The sequence below is a fragment of the Hipposideros armiger genome, unplaced genomic scaffold (assembly GCF_001890085.2).
Source record: "Hipposideros armiger isolate ML-2016 unplaced genomic scaffold, ASM189008v1 scaffold_48, whole genome shotgun sequence".
In the NCBI taxonomy this organism is placed as follows: domain Eukaryota; kingdom Metazoa; phylum Chordata; class Mammalia; order Chiroptera; family Hipposideridae; genus Hipposideros; species Hipposideros armiger.
In genome coordinates this window covers 758477-779038 of record NW_017731398.1, presented here as the reverse complement: position 1 = coordinate 779038, position 20562 = coordinate 758477, and the positions used below count along the sequence as shown (strand labels likewise).

Genomic DNA, 20562 nt, shown 5'->3' with positions numbered 1-20562 from the left:
GATTGGTATTTTCAAAATCCTTTTACTTGTCAGCAGCATGTCAAACATTCGCCAGGCTAATATAGTGACCCACAGGCACCACTTTTAAATTTACTTGTACTCTTTGTTGATTACCTTGAGAGGTTTTCAGAGAGCTTCAAAAATTTGTGATCCTCAGACATGTTCCCAGGGCCAGTATGGTAAGCACCCAGAGATAAGACAATTTTGCCATCATGTCCTTTATACTAGTTCTGAAGCTAACTTGGAAGATATGCATTCAGAACATATACTCAGCGTGTGAGATGCTGTGTGTGTATAAATGCAGGACCCTTTTACAGGGTCGTATTACATTTCTATTAGACAGCATTGTTCTAGAATGTAAGTGCAATGCACTGCCACTGTTTATTCCCTTAGCTATACAATCCTTTTCTGACTGCCACATGTTCTTTCTACAAACTAACAGCCCTGTCAGCAGTGCCTTTGACCTTGCACAGTAGCTTGACATAGCACGGTCAAAATTCTAGCTAGATACTTGAGGTGTGCATCTTCCTTCGCATATGCACTACACAGCACCATCATTCTATGGAAAGAGTATTTTTGATGATCCAACACCACAGGTTTGGATCTTTCTTTTGATAAGTGACAGCACTGGGGAACAGGCAGAAGGCAGAGCAACTGGGACAGTCTTGCAAAACCCCCGGCAAAAATCAGTAAGTACCTCTGCCATGGGGATGGTGAGAAGAGGATGAACCAGAAGTATTTAGAAGTAATGGGCAGAGGACCAGCTGAATGTCGGGGAATAAAGAGAAAAAAATCTGAGGTCAAGAATATAATTTCTTACATGAACAAAATGTGGATAGATGATGAGAATGTTAAGGGAATACAGGAAGAGGAACAGGTTTAGGGATGCACAGTGGGGATGGAAAGTTCGGTGTGGGAGCCTATTTTAGACGTGGAGTTGGAAGTGCCTATGGAATGACCAGGTTGGAAACACTAGTGTGACAACACTCGGATGAAGGTTGAGCTCTGGAAGTGAATGACAAAAAAAGGGCAGAGAAAGAGGAGATGTCAACAGACAGATAGGAGAGAGGAGAAATGAAGAGAGACTGAAGTATAACCTAGGAGACTGCAGGAGGATAAAAAAGCATCATGGATGCCGAGTATGAGAATTTCAAGAAGGAAAGGATGGTCATCAGTGAGATCAATTTAGAAAAGGGCTGAAGGGACCACTAGATGTGGCTATAGTTCACAATGTTTCACAGGTAAAGGAAGAGGAAGGCCACTAGAGCCAGCACTGAAGAGGGCACTGGTGACATGTGTGGGAGCACCGTTTGCTGATGCCTGAAACTGCTCTAACAGGGCACACAATCTTTTATTCTGTAATAAGAAACAAAAGGGTTAAAATGAAAGTGCCCCCTTAAGTTAAAACAATAACAAATGCATTTTTTTTTTAAGTGTAATGAGTTGCAGGATTTAGAGCTGAAAGGTGCTTACTGAGCATCTACCTAATCCGTGCCCCTCATTTTATGGTTCGGGAAACTCCAGTACAGGGCAAGTTTCAAGGAAGAACCAGACATGGAGCCCCTTGTGCTTCACAAATAAAGATGGAAGTGCTGGTCCAGAACTAATCATATTACATTTGAGAGTAGAGGCTTTATTTACAATGACACTCAAACAGGATTTAGCAAAAGATCCTCCTCCTCCCTGTTATCTTCCCAGCCTGGGCTGTACTTCATAAACAAGAGAAATGTTGTGGGGGCAGGAAGCGAACTCTCCCCGGATGTGCTCTCTAAACCCCTAACAAGTTCCGTGCTCCCCAGCGCTTCACAGGGTGGGTGGTGGACACTGTGCAGCTGGGAGCCCCGCTCTTGCGTCCTTTTGGGGAACGTGTGGAGGCTTCAACACTGGCCGGGAAAACTTCAGGCTTTCACCTCACTCATGGCCTCCAAGAGGCGAGCGCTGTTCGTGACTGCTGTCGTCAGAAAAATGAACCTGTACCCTGCGGAGTCAAAAGCACCCGCCTATGCAACTACCAGCAGATCACAGGCCCCCAACACCAGCCATGCCACATGGAGCCCTTCCAGTTCCACAGCCCTGGCGGGGCCAGACAGCAGTTTACAGACAGAGTCGCATCAGTGCCATGCTCAGGGCACCCCGTGCCACGCCTGGCAGAACGAGGCTCTGTGCTCTTCAGCCCACAGCAAGTGGTACCCAGAAGCCAGCAGAGGCGCCTTCCTGAGGGCTGCCCGCTGACTCCTAGATCCCATGGAGGCCTGCTGTCACCTCTCTGTTCTCGCTTACCTTTCTCTCTGCCCAGGAAGCGCAGAGCTGAGATCTCAGAGAAAGTGCAACCGCCCAGGAACACCACCAAGATGAGGCGCAGTGACTCGCTGGAGGCCTTTTCCTCCTTGGTCATGCCTGCGGAGGTCAGATGGGCTCAGCTCTTCACTGGCGCCTAGCCCCAGGCCAGCAGCCAGCCCCCTCCGCCCAGTCCGCCCGCTCTCCAGGCTGCGTACCTGAGAACGCCAGCTCACTGCAGTTGAGCAGCCGCACCACCTCGTCCAGGCCCTGCCAGCTCCGTCGCTCCAGCACCTGGGGAGGCACAAATGCTAGTCTCAGGTCTAAGACAGGGCCAGGCTTAGGAAAGGAAGGTCACAGCGGCCCAACCCTCACGCTGTTTGCTAGTTACGAGGGAAGCTAAAAGTTGGGCCAGACCAGGGACTGAGAGAGCATGAAAACACAAATGGGAGCGGGAGTCACTGCTGTCACCTGCTCGATGACGCGGCAGCTGAGGGGCACGTAAGCTCCACTGAAGACGTACGCCATGTCGCGGGGCACTTTCAGGTCATACTCGCCATCCACACGTGGGATCTAGAGGGCAAAGGGGGCTACATGAGGCACGTGACAGCTCTCCAGGCTTTTACAGGGTCAGGGAAAAGTGGCAGATCCGTAAGGACAGTTCTTACTTCAACTAAACCGGCAATAGCCCTGAAAACAAAATAGAATCCGTGACCAAAGATTCAAGCTTCTGTTCCGTACCTGCCGCTTCTCTTGAATGAGTCCCCAGGCTGCCTGTGAAGGGCTGGAGGGAAGGGTGCCCCTCTGCCGACCCCTCAGTGACAGACATGAAGCAGCACTTAGCCTATTGTCTGGCATTGTAGGTAGGTGCCTACTACGTGTTTATTAACCAAATGATGCCATGTGTCTTGTCTCATTATTAAATTAAGCTGATGCTATCAGGCTACCAAATGACAGGATCTTTATAAAGACAAAACAGGGCCGGCCGAGTGGCGCGATGGTTAAGAACTCGCTTGGGATGCCAGAGGGCCCCGGTTCGGATCCCACATATGAGGGCCAGTGAATACTGCCCTCCACAGCTAAGATGCTGAACAGCGGCTCGACTTGGAGCTGGGCTGCCTGAGTCGCCGGTGACGGCGTGGGCTGTAGCCCATGTGGCAGTGGGTTGCCATGGGCTACCGTGTGTAGCCAGCAGCCAGCGTGAGCGGCCAGCAGCCGCAGTGAGCGGCCGTCCAGAAGCCGGCGACTGATCTGCCTCGCCCGGGAAGAGCGCAATGATGGTGCCAACTTGGGCCAGTGAAGCAACGTCCTCCACAACTAGACTGAAGAACAAAACGACAGCAACTTGTCTGTTCCCCTTCCCCAATCTCCCAGCACTGTTCCCATCCCCCCAATTCCCCAATAAAAATCTTTAAAAAAAAATAAAATAAAATAAAGACAAAACAACACAAAGGTCTTTGGGGATTTAAAGTACTCCACAAAGGGCTGAGCCCGCGGCCTCCCCTGTCCGTCCCTGCTCCACATACCAAATTCAGCTTCTTGCTGATGGCACGGAAATTGCTCCTCTTGGCCAGAGAGCTGAAGGCATCAGTGATCTTTCCTGGGGAAGAAATTGGTGCTGGGTTTCATCTAAAGTCTATGGATTCGTGACCCTGTCACAGGCTGTACCATTCAGGAAATGACAGGACCTATCACATCTCTGAGCCATTCATCCACAGGTCCCTGTGACTAATGAAGACATTCAGCACCCTTCTCCCCACCAAGTCCTACCCCTCCTACAGGTGCCAGCTCCCTACTAAATGCAGTCTACAGGGTAACTACAGTTTACTGGTTAAGTGTATGTGGCCTTGGAGTCAAACCAACCTGGGTTCTAATGGAACTTACTGAGGGACCTTGGACAAGTCACTTAACCTCTCTAAGCCTCAGTTTCCTCATCTGTAAAATGGAGATGAAACTAGACTTTGTGGGGATTAAAAGAGAAACCGTATCTAAAGAGCTTAGCATGGGGTGTGTTCCATAAATGGCAACGGGTCCTACTAGCAGAGGTAGCAGTAATGACAGCCATAAGAAGGAATCCTGTTCTCCTTCCCCGCTCTTTCTCTCTCCCAGGGTGCTCTGCCTGCGCTCCCCGCTCACCTGCAGCCTTGTCCGTCACCAGCTTGCTCACTTTACTCTCCACAGCCGTGAGGGTGTCCCCAGGAGCCTGCTCTGTTAGGAGCCCCGCTCGCCGCAGATTAGAGAAGGTCAGCAGGTGCTCAGGGCCGTAGCTCTGAAGAAAATGCAACCCAGCTCTTCACTAAGTGTCCACCAAGGGTCTAGCACTGTTTGTTAATACGGAGGTGAAGGGGGAAGGATCATGCAGCCTACGCCCTGAAGAGCTCACATTGTTTGGGTGAAAGATTTTCTTAGAAATAACCAAACACCAACCTCAAATAAAAGCAACACGAAACTATGGAAGACCAGAGAGAGCAACTGATAGGATGGTAGGGAAGGCTTCACGGAGGAGATAAGACTAGAGAATGAACTGGAAGGAAGCTTATTAATGCCTCATAAAGTGTTAAAGTGAGGGAGAGTCTCGGAGTAAGAACTCAGCACCTGGTCCGACAGTTGAATGACAGTTGAATTGTTCCTCGCTCTTAGCACTGGCCACCCACTGTGAGAATTGGGGGGTGGGGAGAAACGGGCAGCGGAAGGGGCTCTTGGTGCTGACTATCCTACAACCTCTGAGAGGGAGGCCGATGGGAACAGGATGGGGACGGGGACAGGAAAGGGGCCGTGTCCTCTTCTGCCTCTTTTAAAAATGTCCAATGACCTCCCTCCACCAAGTTCCCTCAAGAAGACATTCTCCTGGCCCCACCTGTAGATACTGTGTTTTCAGGGATCGGTAATCCTTGGGGATCAAACCTGAGGGTAAGGAAGATAAAACACAGGTTCATGAACCAGCAGAGTTGTCCTAAGATGTACAGCCACACCAAATAACCAACCAACCAACCAACCAACCAACCATCTGCCCCCCAAAACAGACCTTAACCAGAAGGAAGGATTCGGTAAATGATGTTAACCTTGCATCCTACACAACTGATTCTAAATGGACTCTTCCATTTAGGTTGGATCATTGAAAGATAAAGCCTGGATCTGAGAGTTCCAAGAAAGAGCCCTGAACCACTGGGCGCTGAGGGACACTGGAACGAATGCTAAGCGCAGTGGGGATGGTGGCGGGACACGGCAGGAGGAAAAGAAGGGACTTCCTGGGCACTTCGTCCCAGCTGTCGGCCAGTTCTACTGGGAATTGCCTTACAGCTACTGAGGAATAGGAGAGTGTTTACCAGGGTCCAGAGGACAGCCTCAGATACTTCCCTCCATCAAGGTAAAAAGAAAGGGGCTTTCCATCACAATAAAGGAGATTTAGAATAAGCAAAGCCCTTCTCTAGGTAGAGAGCAACCGAGCAACCTTCAAGAATGTTTACCTAGTGGAAGGCTTCAATAGCAAAACCAGTTGCCATTAAAGGTTGCAGAATCAGGGCTTTTGGAAATGTTGATGCAATTGGCTGGCTGTCCCTTTTTGCCAGACTGGACTATGAAGCCTTGTTGGAGGTGGGAGGCCAGAAGGAACAAAGGGAGATGTGCCACTCTGTCCTATGCCTCTGTACTCCTAAGATGTGACAGGCCTTATTCTGGGGGGCCCAGGTGTGGTCCTGCTTAGGGCGGGGACACTCAATTATCCTGGGGATGTTTCCCTCAAAACAAAAACTGCTTTAACTTTATAGGGGAAAAGAATCCACAAAATTTCAGGCAAACATTCTGCCTGCTGGGATATTCATCTGTGTCATTCAAAATCCTTTCTTCTATCCCTAAGGTATAATTTTCCATCCAGCATCTTTGGTCCCTGGGGCTCACCATTCTCGGTGATGGACAAAAGGCACATGAGGCGAAGGCTTTCTATAGGTGACACCTGCACAGGAAGAAAGGGTCGAGAATTCATAAGTTTCATAATACACAAGCTTCCCTCTTCCTTCCACTGGAGGCTGAGCCCACCTCTCAAGGCCATTCCCAACACCTGCTCCACCCACCTGCTCACCTGCCGGTCTATGTGCTCTTCAATGTAGCTGGTGCTTTCCCGGATGTTGAAGCCCTCCAGCAGTGCTGTGAGTAATCAGAGAGGGCCAGTCACTGGGGGCGCAGCTCAGCCACTGCCATCTACACTAATGGGCATGTGTCTCCCCATCTCTTCCCCCATCCTTGGGTGGGTTAAGGGACCCCCCAGGACTTCTAACAGGAAGCAGTATTCCACACAGCCAGCAAGCATCTTTACAAGGTGGGATGGGGCTGGGAGAAGGGAGGCAGAAGCAGCCGGGTACGGCCACTGCGGTCACCATGCTCAGTCTTGATGAGCTCCTGGAAGTCCTGCTTGGTTTTCTTCTTCATGATGGATTCACAGGCCCCAATATCTGCAGAGAGGACGAAAAGCCAGCTGACATATTCTTGGTTCTAGAGGATATTTTCCTTTTTTTTTTTTTTTTAGCTGAGCCATCCTGCCACCTGTTGGCAGCTCAGCAGCTGCTCAGCTCGAGCCGGGAATCGAACTGCTGTTGCTCAGAGCTCACACTCTTGAGCGAGCTCTTAACCAACTAAGCCACTCGGCTGGCCCTAGAGCAGCAGTTCTCACCCTGTGGGTCGCGACCCCTTTGGGGGTCAAACGACCCTTTCATAGGGGTTGCCTAAGACCATTGGAAAACACATATTTTCGATGGTCTTAGGAACCGAGACACTGCTCCTCTATCCGTCTCCATGCTTCAAGACAAAATTTCATTTATTTATAATTAGAAATAAATATTTCACAATATATAATTACATATCGTTTCTGTGATTAATCACTATGCTTTAATTATGTTCAATTTGTAACAATGAAAATACATCCTGCATATCAGGTATTTACATTACGATTCATAACAGTAGCAAAATTACAGTTAGAGTAGCAATGAAAATAATTTTATGGTTGGGGTCACCACAACATGAGGAACTGAATTAAAGGGTCGTGGCCTTAGGAAGGTTGAGACCCACTGCCCTAGAGGATATTTCTTTATTGCCCAGAAGAATAAAAACCTCAAGGCCAAATGCAGAAGCACTTCCTCCCTAGGGCCGACCAGGTGGCGCGTTGGTTAAGAGCTGGCTTGGGACGCCAGAGGGCCCCGGTTTGGATCCCACATATGAAGGCTGGTGACACTGCCCTCTACAGCTAAGATGCTGAACAACAGCTCAACCTGGAGCTGGGCTGCTGTGAGTTGCCGGCGACAGCGTAGGCTGCAGCCCCTGCTGCAGTGGGTTGCCATGGGCTACTGTGTATAGCCAGCAGCCAGCGTGAGCGGCCAGCAGCCGCTGTGAGCAGCCATCCCGAAGCTGGCGACTGATCTGCCTCGCCCAGGAAGAGCGCAATGATGGTGCCAACTTGGGCCAGTGAAGCAACGTCCTCCACAAGTGGATTGAGGAGCGAAAGGACAGCAACCTGTCTGTTCCCCTTCCCCCAATTCCCCAGCGCTGTTCCCATCCCCCAATTCCCCAATAAAAATCTTTTAAAAAAAAGCACTTCCTCCCACTTTAGATCAAACGAGAGCGTATTTGCTAGGTAAACAGGGGTCTGCTGTCCGGAGTAGAGCTCCTGCTGTCCTCCCCTCGAGCTGAAACCTACGCAGGCTCAGCAGGCGGTGCTCCTGCTTCAGGCCCTTGAGCTCCTGGGAAACGAAGTTCTTCATCTGCTTGATGTCCATGCCTCGCCGGCGCTGTGGGGAAGTCCCACTCAGGTCACCTCTGCCGGCCCTCAGGCCTGAGAAACCACTGCCCTCCCTCGGTTCCCACGGATCCAAGAGAAAAGACAAGGAGTGTGTCATGTATCAGAAGGGTCACCAAGGAGCGGCAGCCTCTGAAAGCCACCGAGGAGACAGAACAGGGCACCCCGGCTTGGAGCCTCACGTCATACTGGGTCTGCAAGTTCCGGGCTTTCTGGCTCAAAAAGCCAAAGACATTGGAGAAGTGCTCATTACGAATCTCATTAAACACCTGTGAGGGGAGCAAGACAGGAAGAGCTTACTGACAGAGCCTACCTTGTGCCTTCCTACCTCATTAGCGTCACGATAGCACAGAGAGGGTGGACGGCTACTGTAGCAAAAGCATGAAGAAAGCTGAGCTGGCATCCAACAGATGTCAAATGCCTGCTATGTGGGGTATGCTGTTAACTGGCGGGGATCCCTCTCTGCCATTAACTCAGCCTCCCCTCCCAGAGCTGGCGCCCACAGCCTCACCTTGTCCTCAGCATTGAGCAGCACCTTCAGGCTCTTGTCAGAGGACGTGACTTCTGGGCCAAAGTCGACGCTCCCTTTGAGAGCAGAGGGGACAGCTATGAGTATCTCCAACGAGGCCTTCCTTCTCCTAACCCTCCCGGAACTGCTGGTAAAAGTTCTCCAAACCATTTGGGAGCCAGCAGTCCCCTCAGAGCCTGGGTCTCTCCCCGAAGCCCCGTCCCCAGGCAGGAGGCCCCAGGAGCTGAGGACCACCTCCTTGCCAGGATGCCACTTACCACACTTGATGCGGAAGGTGTCGTCCACCAGGCCCTCGTAAACCACCTGGGAGCAAAGTGCCGTCACAAAGTCCATGTCTGAAACCAAGATCCCCGACCATGAGGGTCCCCCCATGCAGATTTTTACCCCGTTTGCTCAGTATCAGCTCAAGTGCCTGGCCCAGGGCCCTAGTGCCCAGGCTCCCAATTAAGGCTGGCATTCGCAGCCTGACATGAGGGCCTGACTGGGCCACATTTTCCATATTCCCATGTCTCCCAGGGTCCAGAGACCAGGAGTGCCGGGCACAGTTTACCTCTGTCCAGGAGAAAGATGTGTCCAATTTCTGGCCTTCGGCCCTTGGCTTCGCCATCCTCCTCCTCCTCCAGTTTCCTCCACAATTCATGTGACATCTGCCAGGGACCAAGGCATTCTTTTTTTTTTTTCGCCCCCAAACTTTTAATTTTGTTTTAATTAAACGTTTTTTATTTTGAGATCGTTACAGATTCATATGCAGCTGTAAGAAACACAAGACATTCTGGATCTTGTGTCCTCCAGTCCCCTACCTGCAGAAGAAGCCAACCCCCTTCCACGTGACACTTCGCCCTGACCCCAAGAGGGGACCAACTATTAACAGTATTACCTCTCCTGCTTCCCTCTGTTCCTCTCCCTCCCTGCCCCGCCCCACAGCAAAGATAAAGAGATTTAGGAACGCTGCGCAGGAGGCCTGGCTGCCTTTCTGCCAGCCACACACGCTCTCTTCTGAGCCACAATAAAGGCAAGGTAGGTACCTCATGTCACAGATGGCCCGAGACAATCCTCAGTGGGCAGTGAACCGGTGGAATGGGGCCATCGGGACAACAGGACGGCCAGTGCTCACCTTGGCACACCTGCCAATGCCGTAGCAGTTAGGAAAGGGTCCATAGAGAGTGCTGAGAAGGTGCAAGGCCTGAGCCACAGTGTTGATCCAACGCTGATCTCCTTCCTACAAGGGCCACAGAGGTAAAGTTCAACGTGACAGGCCCATCTGAAAAGCGGCTAGCCCTGGAGCAGGAAGGCAGGGTGTGGGGAACGCTTGAAAAAGGTCATTTTCACTGGCCCCAAAGGAAGTCCCATGGACACCTATCAGCAGCATTCAATCTCCCCATCACTACCGCTCATCATCAGTGATAGGGCTTGGAGGAAGGTACATCAATATAGCGAGCCCACTGGACCCCATGTTTGTCCCCACCTGTCGGTGCCAAGACCCAAGGGCCCCGTGTTTACCAGGAAGTAGTCCCGGAAAAATTCTGGCAGTTCCATGCTCAGCAGATCCACGTCCAGAGGTAGCAAAGAGAAGGCCCACTCGTCACAGCTCACATCTGTGGGTACAAAGAGCATCAGCCTCCCTGCAAAGCACGTGGCTCCACATTAAGAGGGAAGGCCCGCCAGTCATGCAAAAACACCTGAGCGCCTGCCTGCACCACGCCAGGTACTGCACTGGGCACGGACACTCACAGATGAGCAAGAGAGACCCTGTGCCCTGAGGGGCTCACAGTCTGGCAATGAAAGGAGACAGGTAAACACCCCTATCACATGACAGGATAGGGGTGTGTTCTCATTAGCGTGCTGACCAAATGTGCTGAGGAAACATTCACAATTCCACAAATACTGGCGGAAAGCCGCATGCGTGCAGGCACTGGCTAAGCACTGGGGGGAACAGTGGTGACCAGAAGTGACACGTGCCCAACCTCATTGGAAAAATTCTTACAACCTAGGGGAGAACTCTGCCCCAACCGGATGTTATTATAGTTGTGCTCAAGAAGTGAAACAGCAGCCCGTGAGCACAAACATTCAGGGGTCTGGCCTCAACCAGGGGTGGGGCAAGTCTTCCCTAAAGGAGTGACACTTAGGCATAGAATCTGAGTAAGATCTGGGCAGGCAAGAAGGTGTAGGGTGGGGCATGTTCTAGGCAACAGAAACAGCACATGCGAAGCCCCCACCACTGGAGGAGAGCGAGTCAGGAGAAAGGGGCGGCATGTGACGAGGCGAAGGGCCCAGGGAGGGGCCCCATGGAGGAAAGTGTGGGAGGCCATGGAGAGGAATCTGGGCCTTATCCTGAGCCACTGCGAAATTCTCTGCAGGGAGTGCTGTGGTCAGGCTGGTGCTGCATGGAGAGTGGCGTGGGAAACACACAGTGGGGGGGCACCATCTCCCCTTGTGGGGGTCTTGGAAGGCAAGGCGTGCAGCACTTGGTGATTTCCAACTAGAAGCCCGCGCATCCCCTCACAGTATCCCACTCGTTCCCACGCTCAGGACATAGGAATGAGACAAGGGAAAGGAGAGGGCAGGGGGAACAACAATTATTTCCTTTTTCCTTATGTTCTCCCCCATTCCACTCACATTCATCTCCTCTCACCTCCATAGATCCCCTCTTCCTCAAGCACCATCTCACAGGCATAAAACTGAAAGAGGAAAAGCAGCTGGTTAGTAAGCACCTCTCCTCTGCTCTTTCCATCCCTCTGGAGTTCCTCCACGGTCGCTGATGAGGACCCAGTAAGAGAACCCAGACTCTAGAAAACACACTGCAATCATTGGCCCAACACTTCGTCTCCCTTCCAGCCGTTTCATTTACTTAGTCCACTGCTTTTTTTCTCCCTGAAACTGGACAAGCTTTACACAGGAGAAGGTACTTCAGCTGTCACGGAAGGGTGAGTCCTGCAGGCAGAGATGGGAGGAAGGGCATGACGGCACTACAGAGGTGGGGGGTAAAGAGCAGTGGTGCGGAGAGGCGCTCTGGTTGGGACATGTCCACGGCACCTCTGGGGACACTGAGGGCGCTGGAGATACAGCCTTGGCGGTCAGTGGCACATATGTTGCATGGAAAGTGGGCGGTTTGTTCAGGAGACAAGAACACAGGAGAACAGAGCTCAGGACAGGGCTCTAGGGAATGTGCACAGTGTGAGACCTGGCAGAGGAGGCTGAGAAAGAACAGAGGCGAGAACAGGAGAAAATGGCACCTCTGCAGGCAGGGGAGGTGAGTTTCAAGGAAGAATGAGCAAGTGTCAAGGGCCAGGGACGTCATGTAGGATGTGCCTGAACCGGACATCACTGCATTTGATGACACAATCTTAGGGGACCAAAGATGAAGGTGGAGGGGAGGGAACACAGGCGGTGACAGCAGATAATTCTCCACAGAAGTCGCCACAAAAGAAGGGAGAGCCCCTGACAGGGAGAGGAGACGGTGGGGGGAAGAGTTGTCTAGAAGGGACAGACATGGTCGCACACAGAAGAGAAAGGAAATACCTGATGAAGTGAGAGTAGGGAAGGAATGCAGGGACGGGGGACCAGGAACACAGCAGGCCAGCTGCGCTGAGATGCGCAAAGACCACTGTCTCCTCCTGCTCTGAGCCAAGCAGGAAAAGGATGAAAAATTTGGAAGTAATGAGGAAGAAAGCGGAAGGCACTCCCATCTGATAATGGTGGTGACAGCAACAACAATGGATGTCTAGCAAGCATTTTACATGCCTAAGCATTGTTGTCAGTGTTTTATTAGGATTAAATCTCTTAATCCCTATGACTCTGCGGTATGGAAGATTAAAGCTGTGTGCTCCTTATTTTACTATTACACAGAAGAGTCCTATGCATCCATCACTCATTTCTGTCAGTAAAACCCAGAGCCACAGGCCCACTCTCAATGCTAACTAATGGAACTCCAGAGCCCAGTTTGAAAACTGCCCATCTTCGTAATTAACAAAGGGAGTCTCAGCAAGAGATTCCCTGTGATATAAAATTAGGTCAAAGAATTTAATTAGATAGGATGTTAGATGATGGAGAAAATCCATAAAAATATCAATTTTATTTTTCTGTGTCATAGGGAGGTTTGTAGGGTTATTTGAAACTGTTTCCATCTGTTGTAGTCATGGTTTAAACACATCTGTCCTCGGAAGTATAATTTGAAAAAAAAAAAAGTTTTGTGAGACTCCAAAAACTAGAAATTACTATCATAGCTCCTTTAATAACATCCAAAAGTAACCTGTAATTCTGACTGGTTACCTTATTCAGTCACTTCTTGCCCTGGTGATGTTACACTTGATATATCTGTATTCCTAAACAGGATGAACGGCTGGAAGATTGTGTTATCAATCTCCAAATGATCTCCAAAGGAGGATCACTGGCTTCTCTTACTCCTTTTTCATGATGAGATAACAATATAAGCCTATGATTCCACTCCATTTCTTAACAGAAACTGAAAGTGACTTCATTTCAATTTAAAAGAGCTAAGTACCATTATCAACTCCATTTTATAGATGAGAGAACTGAGACACAGAGCAGTTAAGTAACTTATCCAAGATCACACAGCCAATCAGTACAAAAGCAAAGATCACACTTTGGCTTCAGTATCTTTAGTCTTCTGTTTTCTCTAGAATTTTCTTGGGAAAGTTGAAAAGGAACAAATTTCTAGCCTCTCAGCTTTGATTTCTATCTGCTCTAGGTGTGGCATACGCTGCTTGGTACTGCTTTACAGGCCCCCTCGGGCAGTGTGAGAACCTGAAAACCTGGTACATCTTTGCTTCCAATCAGTGAGCTCCACGACACACCTACAGTGCACAGATTCGGGGATCAGAGGGGAGCCTCGTGGACTCAAGAAACGCAGCTACACTGACAGATCACCAAACACTCACTGCAATCATGGAGGTGAAGATGGAAGGGACCTGGCCTGGCTCTGCTAACTCACTGTGTGGCCGTGGGCTTCAGGGCCCTCGGCTGCTCAAACTGGGGTGGAGTAACATGGTCTCTGAGGTTCTTTTCCTGTGTAAAAAAAGGCCGAGCGTGGGGCAGTGATTTACTGTATTTATCATCAAACGGCTCTAGAAGGAAGTCATTGAATGCCCCCGACGTCATGCACCATTACTATGTGGGAACCTGTGTTAGAAGGCATACGCAGCAGGCTCTACTTCAAAAGTGTCAATCTTTTCGTTTACAGAAATCTATGTACAGGCCGCCTCCCACTGTTCCACAATCTATATTTGGGGCAGTTTGGTGACACAGCCTCTGCTACCCAATCAGGTCTATGTTAGTGAGACAGTGACAGGGATTTGTTCAGTCACACCTATGGCTCTGAGAGAGGTACCGCTGTTGGTCCCTCTCCCTTCGCAGCCCTCAGTCCAGTTCTGCCTTATCCCCCTGCCGCCAGGATCCAAACTCACCTTCTGAGGGCTGAAGATCACTTTGTATTTGCGAGTTCGGCCGGCCAGTTTGTCAGCATTGACAAGATCTACAGACAGAAGGAAAGCAGCCCAGAGGCCATTTGTTAGACAAGAAGCAAGGAAGCAGATACCCTATAAGTGGTGTGGCAACTCGGACAACTTTCTTCTCATGTAAAGGGCCCTGCGGCCAAGGCCCTTAGGCCGTGCCCACCCTTTCCCAGGTCTCAGTGACACTTGCACCATGGCATACTCACTGGCAATGTAGCGCATATTCTTGATGCGGGGTCTGACCAAGAAGCACAATCTATGGGAGAGAAGGCAAAAAAAAAAAATTTAAAAACTCTCAGTGAAGAAAAATCATGAAGTTGATGATAGCAGCTTAGAAGAAACTGAAATAATGCCAACCCTTTCCCCATCGGCTCTTCTCGACAGGCCTACAGTCCTCGTCCCAGCCACTGCAGGCCAGCTCCCTTGGCCTTCCACATACTGACCACAGAAGCCACCCCCCAGGACAACAAAGACACTGTGTGCTGGGCTGGGAACACTGACTGGCCCTAGTTGCTGCTCTCAAATCATTTACAAACTGTTAGCCAAAATAAGATGGACATATGTATGGAGTACATTATCAATCAGGTGTTAAAACAATGCAAAAAAGGATATGTTTTTTGAACGTGGGCTCATGGATGTCTTCTCCATGTATCCAGGAGAATTTTTTCCCCCAAGGGAGGGTATACATTACTTAAGATTGAGGAATGTGAAAAATAAAAACAAAAAACTAGACAACAGGCAGTTATGTGACTGTGTGCCAAGTGAGCAGGATAAATACTAAACAACTTGGAAGTCCAGAGGAGGAGAAAAATCACCCTGGACTGGAAAAGCACCAAAGAGCTTCGTGGGGAGGTGGGGCTGGACTCTGAAGGCTGGGTGTTTCTTACGGGAGAAGTAAGGACAGGAGAGGATTTCAGGATGAGTGAATGGACCAGCCAGTAGGGTGAAGGCATGCACACATAGTTGGGAAGTACATGACAGCGTGTGTCAGGCAGAGGTTTGAGGGAACACATGAGCGACCAGGCTGGAAAGGCAGTGTGGGGCCTCCCTGGAGACAGCCTTGCCTCTATGATGAGCAATTTGCACTTGACTCTGTCAGTAAGGGAAGCCTTGAAGGTTCTCGAGAAGAGCACAAGGACAATATTTTTGAAAGCTTCATCAATCTGGTTAGAGGTGGCAGACTGGATTAGAGAGAGAAGAGGATCAGGGAGGGAGAAAGTGCAGACAGGGTGACAGATTAGGAAGTCATGGGTGGGGAGGGGAGCCGTATCACAAACATCTGGGTGTCAGATCTCAGCCAAGGACAGATCAAGGGCAAATGTGCAGGGGTAGCGTCCAGCTTGGAGCCGAGCCGGGCTCTCCAAGACACTCACTGTTCACTGGAGCTGACAGCTGGCTTGTTCTCCACCTTGTACAGCTTGTCTACTTCATGTTGCTGCCGAGAGAACCCAACAAGACAAGGGACACAGAGCGCTTGCATGATGCAAAGCATGATGCAAAGACAGGGGACGTCTGGAAGGGTTCCTATTGTGCTAATTCTGGGAATCAAACTGCCTCCCTGACAACCATCCCACTGAGCCTTCCTCAAACTGTCAACAGAAACACCAAAAGTAAAGCAATTCAATACCAACACAGACAACAGTTTATCAGTCCCCCTTTGTGCACCCACCCAGTTTGGCTACCCACTATTTACCCTACAAGGGGAGCCACTCCTTAGTAACTTGTACTGTTTGGCAAAAGAAAAACTGCTTCATGAGGAAAGGGGAGCCTGAGCCCACCTGGGAAAAGGAGCAGGTACCTTTAGGATGGAGACATTGGCGATTCGATCCAAAGGGCTCATGAGATCTGCCTCAATGAACAAGTCCTTTTTTCCCGGGAGCTGAAGGAGACACAGTAACTTGGGTCACTCGTAGGTCACACAAGCTCCCTCGGCTGAGAGCTCAGGCAGCCATCTCTTTAACAGAAGCACAGTCTCTGAGTTGGAAGGGCGTCATTCATCATCTACCCCAGCACCTTATTGATGGTCAGTATTATATCCACAGCTGACATTTCTCTATGTAGTCACCTATTTTGTCTTAGTTTCTGTACCAGTGGATAATTTCACCTTCTTTCTAAGGTCAAGTCCTTGTCACTCAGCCCTCCTACTCGCCTGTGACCTTGTCCCGCCTCCCTGCCCCTCTTCTCCACCGCCTCCTCCATTATGCCTCCCAATAACCCCGGTCTCCTGAGGGACAAAGCCAAACAAAACCAAACTCCACCTTGCATCCTGCAGCCCCTCATCAACTGTCAAGTCTCTTTTTAAGTAGCATTTTTCTTCTAATTGCAAAAATAACCTATGCTTAATACAGAAAAGTTAGCCCAGGACAGTCCTCACCTATCACCCAGCCACTCCCCGACCCCAGATTTCTGTCATCTGACTCCTGCATCATCATTTCTAATGCTACTCTCTCACCTGGCCAGGGGAAGGAGAGGTCATTCTGGGTGGCAGGGAGAGGGAGTTCATTGCAAGTTTCCTCTCAACTAGGCCTGACAAGTGGAGAGGGTGCTGTCGGTGATATAGTAAAAGGGCAATCCAGCCAAGGCCAGGGAAGGAGAACGGGCTGAGTGGGAAGAGCAGAATAAGCACCAGTTTGGCTGCAGCAAAAGATACATATAGGGCAGTGGTTCTCAGCCAGGGATGGTTTGGCCCCCGACGACATCTGGCAATGTCTGGAGACACATTTCGTTGTCCAACCTGGGGCAGGGAGTGTTACTGGCATCTAGTGGGTAGAGGTTAGGGATGCTGCTTAAGACATTACAATGCACAGGACGCCCCACAACAAAGAACTAATCAGACCAAAATGTCAATAGCACCAAGGTTGAGAAATCTTGATGTAGGAGAATGGTGGAAAATAAGACTAGAAGTGGAACATGAGGGGCAGGCCCCAAATGCCAGGTTAGAGAGTTTGGAGTTGATCCTCCACAGAACAAGGCAAAACAGAAAGGTTTTGTGCACTGCAGCGTCCTATTGGCTGGGGATTCCAATTAGATGGGATCTGGGATCTCTGGGTAAAATGGATTGGAGACAGAGAAACTGGAGGCACCGAGTCCACCTCTGTGGTTAATGCCACAGCTCAAGCAGCCCAAGCACGTGGTGGTGAGTGATGACCTAGCGCAGGCTGGTGGTGGTGTGAACAAAAACAGGTTATTTAAAAGATACATGGAGGGGCCGGCCGAGTGGCTCAGTTGGTTAAGAGCTCGCTCAAGAGTTCAAGCTCTGAGCAACAGCGGTTCGATTCCCGGCCTGAGCTGAGCTGCAGCTAAACTGCCGCTGAGCTGCCAACAGGGGGCAGGATGGCTCAGCTAAAAAAAATAAAAGTAAAAAATACATGGAATGTGTAATGGGATTTTTTAAATACTTAAAAGAAATTAACAGTGTTAACAGTGCTTGTATCTGATGACAGGGTTATAAGTGCTTTTTCTCTTTATCCTTTCCTTTACAAAAAACGTCTACGTTTTCTATAATGCACGCGTGTGACTTTATAATCGCTATTTATAAAGTCATGTATAAGGAAGTATCCACAGGACTCAGCAACTAGGTAAGTATGGGAGGGAAGAAGCGTCAGAGGCAAGTGTGAGGTTCCAATCCCAAAGAGCAGTGCCTATTCACAAGAATCGCGTTAGTTTGAAGAGGCCATTACTGCACAGAAATCCACTTTGGCCATGTTGAATCATCCTTGTGGTCAGTTCGTTCCCTGCTGTGCTCCATGTACAAGTTTCCCTCTTTGGTCTCATTTACTCTCTTTCACTTGGATCTTACCTGAGCAAGCGAGTGTCTTGAACTAGCATCTCTTGAATCCCTCAGACACTTGTTGAGTGTCTTTCATGTGCAAATCACTGTGCTAGCACTAAGGGCATATAAAAGAGAAATAAAACATGGTCCCAGATCCCCTGAGGCTCTCCCAAGTCCCCCATCTTCATGCCAAGGGCAGCTCTACATTTCTATCTGCTGGATGTTAGGGGCAGTATTTCCTACCAGCATCTTAACATCACCCCATGGAAACCTAAGCTAATCAACTTTCCCCACCAAACCTTTTCCTCTTTCTAATTCTTTTTTTAATTTCCATTCAATGTTATGCAACAAATATTTATTAAACACAGGCTACGTGCCTGACTCTAAGCTAGGTACGCACTGGGTATACAGTGTTAAAACAGACACGTTCCCTGTCCTCGAGTGCAAGTGATCTAGTAGGGAACATGGACATTAAACAAACAACTATACCTGTAATCAATTACACTTATAGCAGCAGCATTATTTTCTTATTAACGCCAAGTCAAAAATCTCACTCAGCTTTGCTTCTCCCTCAATCTTGAAACCCAATCAATAAGTCCTTGAGTCTTCTTTTGCCGTGACTTAAAAATCCCTCACTTGCCTTCATTTCCAATGTCACTGGAAACGTGTGGGCATTTTGTGTGGGCATTTATTACTTCAATCTATGGTCCCCTGACCGGCCTTCTTGTTGCCCCATTTACCCACCTCCCACATGGCTATTAGAATCATCTTCGAGTATTGCTTCATGCCACAAGTCAGGGAAAATTCATCAGTAGCTGCCTATTGTGTAACTTCTGATCAGTCTCTTCCCTGTGCCTGCCTCGTCCTTGCCTGGTTTCTCAACTTTGCTCCAAGCAGTCCGTATGCCCTGAACGCGGTCTCCCATCTCCAAGAAAAATATGCTTCTTCTTCATACCCCAGCTCCTTGAAACTCCTCCATCACTCCAGCTAGAAATTATTGCTGATTCTGAACGCTTCAGGCACCCTACCATTCATTTACCACATGATACCCTGCGTGTGATAATTTGAGTTTCATACAGCTCCTACTGGAATAAGAATCCCTAACGACCAAGGCGTCTTAACCAACTTTCCATCCCCAGTGATGCCTGGCCCTAGTGGTGCCTTCCTGCATGGGGGAAAAAAGTGATTGTCATTAACTCTCTGTCCAGGTCCCAGGCAGCTCTTACTGGCCTCTGGTTTTGCTCATTGAGTGCTTTATTTTGGACCCGTCACAGGAACGCCAAGGACAATACCAGGGGCCAAGAACAAGGTCAAGGGGTCTCAGCAAGGAAGCAGCATGCGCCCAGTGAGTGCTGAACTGTTGATGCGGTAAAAATCCCAGGCGTGGCGGGCACTGACCTGCTCCAGAAGATAGATGAGCTGGTCTCGGGCCAGCCTCTTGAGCATGGAGAAGTCAGGCAGCTCTGGGGCGTCTGGCCGATGGGGGAAAGCCATGGCAGCGGTCACCTGCACGGCGGCGTGGAAGAAGGCGGCCGCCCTCCGCTATGAGAAGCCTGGTGGCTCTCCTCCAGGCCTGGGCACAGACCTCGAAGGAGCCCCCAAAGGGGCCCTCGCTGCGTTGGAGGAATGAATAGCCACCTCCCGGCCAGACACTGGCAGCCTCGGGGAACCCCCGTCTCAGGCCTGCCGCCAGCGTATGCCGACCCGGCCCTTCCCGCTCCAGTCCGTGGGTCAGCAGGATTTTGGTCCACACCCGCAGACTTCGCGCTGCACGGCGAACCCCGCCTACTGACGGGAGAGCCGACTTCCTGGACCTCCCGGAAGTACCTTTCGCTCGACGGGCGCTTGGCCTAACGGGAAGAGGACGGCGTGCTGGAAGGGACATTTGAAAGGGAGCGTCAAACGCGTCAGCGTTCCAGTCTCATCTGGGATGTTAAGTTTTATCACAGGATAAGATGAGACGTTCCAGTCTCATCCTGTGATAAAACTAATTTCTAAGGGCACATCCAATTCTTCTAGCTCACTCAAGCGAGGGTTGGGCACTTGCTTGATTTTCAGAACTTCGTACAATGGGCTAAACCAACTAGGAGTCTGGAAGGCGTTGATCATTGGGGATCTTGGCTGTCAATCAAACCTACTCCTCAAACTAAGCGGCGCGCTACAGCTCTGGTTTCTGATCTGCGGGAGACTCCTAAGTATGGGATTTGGGGTGGGGGGAAAGACGTGCAAGTTGGGATCCAATGGGGGCTGAGTCCCGACGGCTGTGACCGTTGGATACTGGAATTTTGACTCATTAACGCCCTTCGTGGGAAAATGGGTAAACTGTGGCATATTTATACAATAAAAATGACTGAATAAAGAAGCCAGACACGACAATGGCATTTGTATGATGTCATTTATATAAGGTTCTAGAACAGGAAAAACTATGTTGAAAAAAATTTCAGAAAAGTGATTGACTTTGGAGATGAGAATTGCCTGGGAAGAGAAATCAGGGAATTTTCAGGGATATGGTAATGATCTGTATCTACCTGTTTAGGGAAAAAAACAAAACAAAACTTACGAGCCATTGAAAGGGATAGATGCGGCTGGCAATACTCGAACTCACTGATCACTGGTAACATCACATCATCTCCTGGTGAGGTGCTTAAGTAGAGCATCTTGCCAAAAATTTACCTGAGCAAGCCTCAAGATGTAACTTACCAGTTAACAGGAAATAGTGTAGTGGGAA

General features: G+C 49.8%; 1 protein-coding gene across 1 annotated transcript; it reads right to left on the bottom strand.

The window, feature by feature from the left end:
• Positions 1 to 1612: 1612 nt before the first annotated feature.
• VPS33B (VPS33B late endosome and lysosome associated) lies at positions 1613 to 19638 on the bottom strand. Its single transcript, XM_019640244.1, has 23 exons — positions 19233 to 19638; positions 15861 to 15941; positions 15436 to 15497; positions 14269 to 14318; positions 14015 to 14082; positions 11224 to 11269; positions 10092 to 10186; positions 9706 to 9810; positions 9142 to 9238; positions 8849 to 8926; positions 8574 to 8647; positions 8245 to 8331; positions 7964 to 8054; positions 6651 to 6725; positions 6356 to 6420; positions 6175 to 6229; positions 5135 to 5181; positions 4414 to 4546; positions 3804 to 3877; positions 2749 to 2850; positions 2496 to 2571; positions 2281 to 2397; positions 1613 to 1978 (listed from the first exon to the last, which is right to left on the bottom strand). The coding sequence occupies exons 1-23, from the start codon at positions 19326 to 19328 to the stop codon at positions 1899 to 1901; spliced, it is 1854 nt and encodes a 617-aa protein (XP_019495789.1). The 5' UTR covers positions 19329 to 19638; the 3' UTR covers positions 1613 to 1898.
• Positions 19639 to 20562: the final 924 nt, after the last annotated feature.

Bases quoted from the DNA above. Each gene is read 5' to 3' on its own strand.
- VPS33B (XM_019640244.1), bottom strand. From the start codon at position 19,328: ATGGCTTTCCCCCATCGGCCAGACGCCCCAGAGCTGCCTGACTTCTCC. The intron at 9,811-10,091 runs GTAAACACGGGG...TGGCCCTTGTAG, and splicing joins TTTTCCGGGACTACTTCCTG to GAAGGAGATCAGCGTTGGAT. The intron at 8,332-8,573 runs GTGAGGCTGTGG...CTCCCCTCACAG, and splicing joins TGCTCAATGCTGAGGACAAG to GTGTTTAATGAGATTCGTAA.